The sequence below is a fragment of the Nestor notabilis genome, unplaced genomic scaffold (genome assembly GCF_000696875.1).
Source record: "Nestor notabilis isolate BGI_N333 unplaced genomic scaffold, ASM69687v1 scaffold8599, whole genome shotgun sequence".
Taxonomy (NCBI): Eukaryota; Metazoa; Chordata; class Aves; order Psittaciformes; family Psittacidae; genus Nestor; species Nestor notabilis.
This window is the reverse complement of record NW_009943202.1, coordinates 18,491-29,306: the sequence shown is the minus strand read 5'-3', so window position 1 is coordinate 29,306 and position 10,816 is coordinate 18,491. Positions and strand designations below refer to the sequence as shown.

Here is a 10,816-nt window from a genome sequence, read left to right as displayed (position 1 = left end):
TTTCCCTAGTACTGCAGAACTCAAATAACTCCTTTGTCCAAGAAGCAAACAGAGCCAGCAGAATTCTGAATTAACACTTGTCATTGGTTAAAGACAGTTCCTGGTGCCAGAACTAATGGAAAAAAACAAGACAAATACTAGGACTTAAACAGACTCCATTGTGTTAACTAAAGGTGGGGATCTCTGCTCTGACTGATGTTATTTCCTGGTTTTCTTTATGTAGCTTAAAAAACACCATCACTTTTCTGTAGCGACCACTTACCTCTTGGACAATCTAACACACAATTTTTGCTCATTTTAAATATCAACATCAAATTAGATGTAAAAAAGAGCCACAGTGAAGGACTGCAAATTCATAAATTAACATAAAAATACAGGAACAAAAAGATGACTGGAATGAAACAAAGCACTACTGTTAGGTTTCCAGATACGTACTCTCACTGGTGAAATTCTACCCACATTCAGCACCTGAGGTAATTTCTTTGGCAAAAAAAACCCCAACCAACCTGTGACATGCACTGGCATTAATACAAACATTACTGCTGTAAATTAGGACCTTCTTTTGACTGTACATACAGTTTATCTTGATGTTGGCCACTAACTGCCCAAATAAGGATAAATTCCCAATGTAGTAAAATAGTCACTCACTAGACAACACAGATGGCAAAAACCTTTAAAAAAAATTAGAACAGTAAAATACAGCCATTTAGCAGATGTTTGAAGAATTCCAAAGTGCTATTGCAGCAACCTGCTTATTACTGTTCTTATGCTAAAGATTACTTTCTGCTTAGTTTAGCTGCAAAACAGAGCACATTTGCTACAGTACTACAACCATTTGTCTTCACTGAAAATGTAGACAGTTTTCCAATAACCTGGTCTTTTAACACTGTAGCTAATTAAAAGTTCCAACCACTTTAACTACATGAAAAGATGCTATTCATCTGCAATATTCAAATCCCAACTACCCTGTCTACGTCTTTACACCATTTTCCCAAAAAACGACACAGAAAGATACATAACCCTTGATGTAATCCTTTCCTATGACTTTGTGTGTGGTGAACCTTTCAATTATTACATTCTTTCACAGAATAAAATCAGGCTTTATAATTTCCCAGCCAAATACTGGGCAGATGATGTAGGCCAATTTGAAAGCAAAACTACTACAAATTATTAGATCATTTTATTATCAGTGAAACACAGACACGAGAAGCTCTGTTAGACCCAGCAAAAACAAATCTAGATTTAAAAAATATGTCAGTACTACAGAGCTCACGCTATTCTCAGAGCTGTTTTGAAGAGAGAGAGAATCAACTAGGTTGGGAAAAGACCGCTAAGATAAAGTCCAACTACCCCAGGACTGCCAAGTCCACCCCTAAACCATGTTGCTAAGGGCCTCATTACACAGTTTTTGAACACTTCCAGACACAGTGAATCCACCACGTCCCTGGACAGCCTGTTCCAATGCCTGATTACCCTTTCAAGGAAGAAATTTTTCATAATATCCACTCTACACCTCCCCTGGCACAGCTTGAAGCTGCCTCCTATCACTTGTTACTTGGGAGAAGAGACCAGCCACCCCCTCGCTGCATCCTCCTGTCAGGCAGTTGTAGAGAGCAGTAAGGTCCCCCCTGAGCCTTCTCTTCTCCAGACTAAACAACCCCAGTTCCCTCAGACGTTCCACATAAGACCTGTGCTCACATCTTGCTATATACTGACAACTGTGGAGACCTTTATTTTTGCGTATATAATGCAAATTGTGAACTTACTGTCATATTTAAAGGTGATATTGAGTAGTCCATGGTTCCTGATGACTGATGACAGCCCCTGTAGAGAAATACCGAGAAAACAGCTGTAATAAAGCAAGCCACTTTGAACTCACGGGGATTTTGATTTTGTAAATAGTTCATTGGAGGACGATTGCGCTTGTCGTTATTTTCCTTATGTTCTGGCACACGATCCAACAGTCCAACCACTGGCAATGACAGAACAGATTGTACACACCTGCATGCACTCACCTGCCACCAACTTTCCAAATGTAATAATCAAAGAAGTGAAAACAAAGAGAAATGAAAGTCTGAATACAGTATCTGCATGAAGACATGAAATTGTGACTTAAGTAGTACAACCCCAGTAGATGTGAACCACTTACTTCTGAAAGTGTTGTGATGTTCTCATCACAACATCTCACATTTCTGATGTGATGTTCTCAACTTCCACCACCTAGGTTAAAAATGCCCGTACAAACCCCACACCTTTAATCAAGGTTTAATGACAAATCAGATTGGGTTCTCCAGGGCAAACAGAGTGCAAGAAAAGAGAGTATCAGTCAGAAAAAGCTGATGTTAGTTCTGCAGTCGTGTAAAAGAGTATCAGAAGTTAGAATGGCGAGAAGGAATGACACTGCCAAGCACTGCGGTCGTAGCACTTTAGCTCTGTTTTCTTGGTGAAGGTCATTTTCAGGAAAGAAATAAAAAGGTAGGAGCAAAACAGTACAAGAACTGATTGAAGAGAACTCATCACCTCCCAGACACTCCTCAGCTCAGAACAGGTGCCTGATGGACACTCTCACCTATTTGTCTATTGGGCAAACTGACCCACCGCATTTTCAGCACATGCAGAATTTATCTATAATCAAGTCATTCTTTTTTCATAAGTCTAATATTATTCAGTGCTCACAAGAACTACACAGAACTCAAAGCTTAACATAAACTGAGGTACAGTAAGCCATGGTTATGTACAATGGCTTATGGCTTGGTTTATCACTGCGCCCAAATTGTATATTGGAGAAAACTACTACAGAGAGTATCAATATCCAGTGTCTAGGTACATGCCCACATCTATCCTTCCTTATTTTATCTTATGTAGACATGATTATATGTAATTTATGTTTCTGTGCCTGATATAACTCCTGTGAAATTTATATTTCCATGTGCTTTGTGTCTTACGTGGTTTATGTACTGGATTACTTTTCTGTTGTATTTTTTTTATGTGAGAGGCCTCAGTCATTTTAACATGTATTGTCAATCTTTCAAAGAAAGTCTTGCTGAGAAGAACTTAAATAGACAAAAACACAGATGGAGAAATTACATTTCAGTCTTTCCATTGATTATTGGCCAAAATCAACAACTAGTTAATGAAGAACAAATGAAACAGTGGATTTCCAACCGAAATAATTCAGATGATACACATCATGACTTTTCCAGAAGTGCATGCTGTAGAAATCCATTACACTGCATCAGACACCTTCTTCTATTATCAAATACTCTTAAAGCAGACACTTGCCAAGTGTCACAGAAACTGAGGATCAATCAGAGAACTCTTCCATACTGTCCCAAGGAGGAGTCCATATACATATGCAGACTGGTGAGTCTGCTCTCCCTTCTACAGTTATGGAAAAGAACTTCAGAAATGCAACACCTTATCCTTCAGGAATCACTGAAATTGGTTATGAAACACAAAATATTGCATCACCCTCACCAGACACAAAGTTGAAAACTGGAACAATTATTCTTACGGAGTAGTATCATTTGCCCTGAAAGGCAAACAACATCATATTTACCATTATCATTAAAAAAATACCACCCATTGACATAGAATTGTACCTGGGTTTACTACTACAATGTAAAGAGCAGAAGTTAATAGTATAAAAGGACTCAAAGAGTAATTGGATGTTGTCAGGATTACTCCTAAATATTCACTCTGTCACTTAGTAGTCAGAAAGAGGCAGTTAGAAAGAAAAACAAGGTATGAGTTAAGTTACCTTTTAAAAAAAAGTAAAATGCTACATAAAGCATAAAAGCAAATCAGATCTTGATAATATTGTTAGAAGTTAAATTTGTAATCTCACTTTCTTCTTAGATGGCTTTTCATTTGTTTAACTTTGATTTAGTTTGGCATTAAACACGGTGTTACACAAAACTGTTTCCTGAAGCAGGAAGGCACTGAGTTTTTTTTCAGTCTTAGTTCTTCTATTAATACCTGCTCTATTCTGACTCGTTTGCTGTTTCTCTTGAACTACGTAAAATGTCATTTAACTTACTACTACTACAGCAAAACAAAGACATTGTGTTTGATGAAAAGAAGAAAAAAGACAAAAAGGAAATTACTGACTTTTCATATTTATAAATGCAGATAAACATCAAATAAATTAATTTTTACCTGTCTTCCTTTTGTTTCCTAGAGCTGAAGTTTTGAGACATAAATTTCACCAAACCCCTCAGAAAATTAGCACAAGCAATTTAATTCATTAGATAGGATCTTTTATAACCTGTATTTTTAAAAAGTAGGATGTAGCAGTGTTTTCATGGCATCTTTAATTGCCTTCCTGCTGGGATTATGGTGACATCATAAAAATGTAGCAGTTAAGAAGAAATTAATATATCACAATCATTAATAAAATAGGTGCAAAACATAAATATAACATAAGGCAAACTCAGCTGAACTTAAGCAGCACATGAGGCTTACTGGTTATAAAACTTGCTCGAAAGCGTACAAAAGTTGAAAAAAGGCAGCAGTAATTTGTGACAGAATGAGGGTCACCATAAAATGTTGAACTAGATAACTGTCATATCAATAATATGCTAAAGCACGAGCTGGTCAGACTATTCCATTATGCTAAACTTTGGTATTAATCCCACAAGTAGTTAGTGCTCTAAGTTTAAAAACATATTCTTCCAGGAAGCAGTCCCTTGTTTTAAGCCATAAAGTAATTGTGCTATTTAAATAGCGTATAGCTAAAACAATTTGTTTAGAGCATCGTACTTAAAAACTATAAATACTAATGTTATGGCCTTAGGGCTCCACATTCTTAGTTAATTAACCACTAACATTTGTTGAATTTATGTACAGCTTGTAATTTATTCTGAACTTTACTAGAAAGCAAGTCTCCATTGCCTGGAGCTCTATCTACAAAATCCGTTTGGTCCACATACTTCTGTGCACACTGACTGAGAAGGAGTACATAGGAAAGAAAACAGACAAAACATCTTTTATCAAGAACTACAGACCACTGATGTTTAGACAGATAATCGAAGTTGAAATGCACACAGATTAAATTACAAATAACCTTATCTGTTAAAAAGCGAGTGTGTGGGCACATTATCCGCAACGTTAAACCTCAGATCATGTGAGCTCAAAGCACAGAACTCCACAGAAAACACGGGAAGCTAAGATCCAAATCCTGCACCTATGTTGGGCATTTCCATTGCATATCACATACCTCAAATCACAGAAATCAGGGTTGGATCTGTTCCTCAATCCACATGAACAGCTTGAATAGGTAACATTAAGATCCTAAGATACCCTAGATAAGCACAGTTCTGAGTAACACAAATACATCACCTCCTGAAGAACTAATAACCCATTTGGATGTTCAAGGCATGTGCAGGCGTTTTATTTAAACACCCATCTTTCAACATGTGTTAATAAGAGGCAAAGACTATTACATGAAGGTAACTTGTATTTTTGTTAGTTTATATTTTTCTAATACCTACCCTTCATCTATGGTAACAACTTAATGAAATGCACTTACAACAAGTCTTTCTATCCCAGTACTAGGCCAAAGAGTTAGGATTACATTTCCAGAAATAAAGTTTAAATGAAATTTTTAACCACAGGAACTAAATGTGCCTCCAAGAAAAGTTAAATTTAACTAATGTCTGCCATCAGAGGCATGGATTAAATGCAATGGAAAGAAATAGAAAAGAAATAGAAAATCCGCTTAATTTTTATTGTTGAACTTTTCCCTCTTCCTTTTAATCTAGAACATAGACTGTTTCATATTTGAAAGCAACATCTATCTTTTATATTTCACAATTCCTGCCAGAGACAGCACTGGTGGTTTCAGAATTGTCCTGTGAAGAGCCATTTTTACAAATAATATTGAAATATACTCCAACATTCAACTGTAGTTGAGCAAACACTCCTCCCTCTAACAAAGGCAATAGGGGCACTGTCAGGCAGCCAATTTAACATCAATACTAGGAAACAGAGATAGATGCTAACACTAATTACAGAGATCTGGTAAAGGAGGTAGGAAATCACTATCCCTCAAGCATAGCCTTTGTGCACCAGACCAAAACAGTAATCATGATTCATCTTTCATATGTTGTTAATCAGCGCACACATGGTCCTAATTTCATGCTCCCACAAGGCAAACTGAAGGGACAATTGTTTTTGAACTCTAACATCAAGACCAATAATCAATGTTTATCATACTCATTGCTCAGTAAACTAAAAGCTTTATATATGACATCTGCTCTTTTCATTGTAAAGCTTTCTGATGCTTTCACCCAAGTGAAAATATTTGATATTTCTCGAGTCATCAGTAAACAGATTATCAGCACTATTTATACACCTGCATTTTGGATGGCTTCCAACAGAAAATAACAAAATACATAATCCATGCTAATATTTGCTATATAACTTGTGTGTGTTACATTGACTGCAGAACAAATTCTAAACCCTGGCTGGCTGGGTTTGTCCTGTTCTAATTCACTATAACAAAACAAAACGAAAAAAAGCTACTTCACATAAGAATCTGGGAAATGTAACTTTTAAGAGTAACATGTAATACTTATTTTACTAAACCAAACATAAGGAACTCATACTCCATTTGTGTAGTAATTGTCCTGACCTTTTATGATCATTATCTTCTTTCACAAAATGACGACATTATCCATGGTTTTATGGTTCACTTCCCACATAGGTAATTACATTTTGTCTGAACAAATTCTTCTGCCATTTCACTAGATATGGGTTTCTCAAGTTCCTATCATGAAAGGATATCAAATTGAACAGCTGCTGACTTAAATCCTGTCAGAGAATTAGGTGGTTCCTAAATGTATGCACATATAGTTGTATGCCAGCTAGCTTCGTGGGGGTCTTTTAGGATTTTGGGGGTGAAACATGCTGATCGAAGATCCCAAATTGTAGTGTATCTATCTAAAAAAAAAAAACCCAAAACAAAAAAACCCAAAAAACCAAACCCCAAACCAAACCAAAATAAAAAAGAAAACCACAAAAACCACCAACAGTAGAAATGCCTTTTCATTATGCCTCATTCCTGGATATTTTAGTTCCTATTGAAAAAAGGCAATATGGAAGGTTACCTTAAGACATTAGTCAGTCTGATAGTAAGAAATTACTTCAGGAAGAAATACTACAAAGGGTATTTACAGCCTGACCACTACACAGCACGGCTCCGTGCAGCTGTTCACTGACCGTATGTCGACTGGTTCACTTGGAGGAACAGACGGTTCCTAAAGCCACAATCTAACAACAACAGAAGCAAGTTTCATCTCTACTGTTTGCCGCCTACCGTGAAAATCTTAAATCTCTGAGCCAACCCCAGGAATTTAATGCAGCAAAGCCTGGCAGAAAAAGGGCACCAGCTCTAGTTTCTCTTGTGCAATTTGCAGGTTTGCCTAAGAAGTTTCCTATGGTTTGCCCTGTCACACTCATTTTTTTTCCCAACTTTCAAAGTTTGGTAAATTAAACTTTCAACTTTCAAATTAGATTTCCAACTTTCAGTTTGGTAAATTAAAAACTTTAAAAAAAACCCACACACAAACAAAAAGCCTCCAAACCCCACCAGAATAAATGTTTTTAAATGATGCACATTTCCCACAAACACTACAGAAATGTCTAAGGATATTTGGGCAAAAGCCAAAAGTCTCTATTTAAACCAATGTTCTCTTAACTGTGGGATATGAACCCTAGCAGGAGAACTGGGAGAAAAGGTGAGGTGTTTGGGAAGGGAAGGGGGAGACAAAGTCATGCCAAGACAGGTGCACAAATGGTGATTGTGACTGGGAAGGAGGGGGGGTGCAAATGGGAAAGTTGTTTTTAGAGGACCCCAAGTCAAATTAGTTTGAGAAACATTGACTTGTGCTATAAGCAACAAATGAACAGAGTAATTCACATCTGAAATAATGGAGGGGGAGAAATGAATGCAGCCTGTTCTGCATGCTTACTGCTTCCTGTACAACACAGCACACTGTAAAATGAACAAGCTAGCTAATTACTCCACTCAAAGAATAGATGTCTTATGGTGGGAAGTTACTATTCACAGGGTCCCTCACACTTAGAGGAACAATTGCATAAGCTCTGGATTTTAGCTTGTGCCCCAGCACTTCTAAACTAACCTGTCTAGGAAACAATTAAATAATGTATTTTCATTCATTCAATTGACTGTTCACTTAATGTGCAAACATGCAGAGCCATAAATTGAGGCTCAGAGTTTCTCCCCCAAAGATATTCAAAGAGAATTAGAAGACAATCAAGAAAAGGTTTCAAGAGATGACTGAAGCATGAGAGAACAATGAATATATTATTTATATTAATATATACAATATACATGTAGATGTTCATTCATTTGCTTACCACATTAAGAAATTATGTAGCTTTCAAAGGAGAGAACATAAGGAAAGCAAAGAACAATACTTCAGAGATAAGAACTGTATCTTTCGACCGTGTCTTTGCTGCTTCTCCTAAATCACTAAGTACTTCCAAGCCAGCCAGATCCAAAAAGAATGTTTTTCCCTTTAAAGCTTAGCATATGCAATGGCACCTGGAGAACAAATAAAGGAACTTATTTCCAAAATCATAAATAGTTCACTAATAGTGCACTGCTGCCAGATTCCTACCTTTCAAATTGGAAACTCCTCGCACGAGCTCTTTGTTTGATCCCAGGTTTCATCCAAAGAAACAGAAAATCTGTGAAAGTAACTAGGATTGACTTCATAGGTTCAGTTTTAAGCTTCATCCAGCACACAATTCACCAATTTAACTATTTCAGTGTGGCTTTTTTTGCTCTTTGCTTCTCAATCTAATGCCAAAGTACACACAAAAACCCCCATACAATTCTGACAGAAACTGTCATCAAATGTGGATTAATTGCTTTATTCATAACTGTTCTACCTACAAAATTCTAATCTGAAATTTACTGCGTTGCTGGCGATTTTAATTGCAAACAAACCTTGAGCAAGCAGACTGGAGATACCCCACCTGCAGTACAGGGCAAGTTTTATTTGATTTGTAACTTTTGAAAGTGATAAGAACAGCTGCTTGCAAGGAAATCTTTAAAGCAGAACATCACATAAAGGCTGGAATGTGAAAAATCTAACATAACACGTCTATTTTGTTTTGTGTGTATTCACACTCTGTCTCTCCCCAGAGCTAATCCTTCTCCTGTATTATTCTGAAGTCACTGCAATCCTTTAAGAGCTCTGCAGCTGGAAAATATGAAATGTATAATCTTAGAGACTTAATTCTTACTTAGACGAATGAAACACACAGGCACGACTAAGCAAATTATTACATGTTCACAGGAGCTCATGACTGTAAAGAAAACTAAAGCACATTGGTTTTGTAGGACCAACATGTAACTAGCCCAAAGTTCTGGTTCTGGGCAATATGAACACAAGGCAATTTAGCAATAACTCCACTTTACTGATTAGAGTGCCACAGAACTCATAAAACTTAAAGTAGATCGGATTTGGGATTGTTCCATCTTAATCCCTCCCTTTGAAGTAATGCAATTATTTTGGACATAAAACCCTATTCTTAGGGACTTAGAAACACACAATTGTACTCATCCATAAGATTTTAAAACTAAGAATTCATAAGCAGTATGGTTCAACTCTAGGACCAATCAATTGCTGGCTTGCCAAAATCTCATGTTCTAGCTTTAAGGAATCTTTCACCATTCTCTCAACCATATTCTTAATACCTCACATGAAACTTGTTTTTGCAGATGAAGTAAAAACCAACTATGTCTAAAATGATATGCACATTTCTTCCCAAAGTTATGATCCTTGTGAGCTCTATAACTTAAAAAGGCTCAGGCAATGACAAGCTAGGAATTTACAAGGGATAGGCATACACCCAGTAGCAATGAAAAGGTACTCATGGCTAATTTCAGTATCATGAGGGACATAAGAATAACAACATACCAAAAAGCACCACATTTACTCCATATACAGCCATGCTATACAATCCCCTCATCAAAAGTGAGTGGCAGATTGCTATAGCTTCAGAACAGAATGAACATGACAACTGTATCAGACATAAGGATGGGGAAATCAAAGAAACAAACCAGCAAAAATGGAGGGACCATTATGTCAAACACAATGACTAAAAATACTTTTTGGTTAGAAGTAAAAGTTCTTGTGCATCAACTATACTAATAAAATAAATTACCTTTCCCTATAAATCTGCCCCCAGGAAGCAATCAAGTATTCCTCCCTTTCTTCCTTTCACAAAGTTAATGGACAAGCTGGATAAGCTGGCTTCCTGCAGAGCCAGAAACAAAGTCTTGGTTATGCTGCCCTTCCTTCTAACCATGTTAGAGGTACAGGCTTTGGTTCCTTCCCTACTACGCATCGTTACTCCCCCCTCCCTGAGACAAGCATGCAGAGATTCTTGTTGCTGAATTATGTAGTAGTTTGGGGTGGGGGGGTGGGGGAGTGGGGTGTGTGTGAGCGTCTTATTTTTGCAAATACATTTCTTCTTAGAGCCTCTAGTCCTGGTCTACAGAGAAGATGAAAACTACTCCCACGGCTTAAGAAGAAATACATTCAGCAGTGAGGATTAGAAGGTCCAGTGCTTACTACGTACTGAGGATCCACGTGGTTGAACTTCAGAGATGCAGGCAGATACATTTGGTGGCTGCAGTTTTAAAGCTTCAGCTGCCAGGGAATTTATACGCTCCTGGTTACCCTCCATGGAGTATAGCCATCATATTTGCAGCCAAAGAAACCTCAATTTGGAATGTGTCAGAAATACACGTAAAGCTGCACAAACACTTCTGATCCAC

The 10,816-nt window shown here is 37.2% G+C and overlaps 1 protein-coding gene across 1 annotated transcript in view; it reads right to left on the bottom strand.

Annotated features, from left to right (window-relative positions):
* Positions 1-1,824, bottom strand: part of IL17RD (interleukin 17 receptor D) — a gene marked incomplete at its 5' end in the record, with an annotated part of 20,308 nt that extends 18,484 nt beyond the window's left edge. The window contains one exon of the mRNA XM_010021801.1: positions 1,767-1,824. Coding sequence (XP_010020103.1) covers positions 1,767-1,824 — 58 coding nt within the window. The remainder of the gene's footprint in view (positions 1-1,766) is intronic.
* Between the last annotated feature and the right edge of the window lie 8,992 nt (positions 1,825-10,816).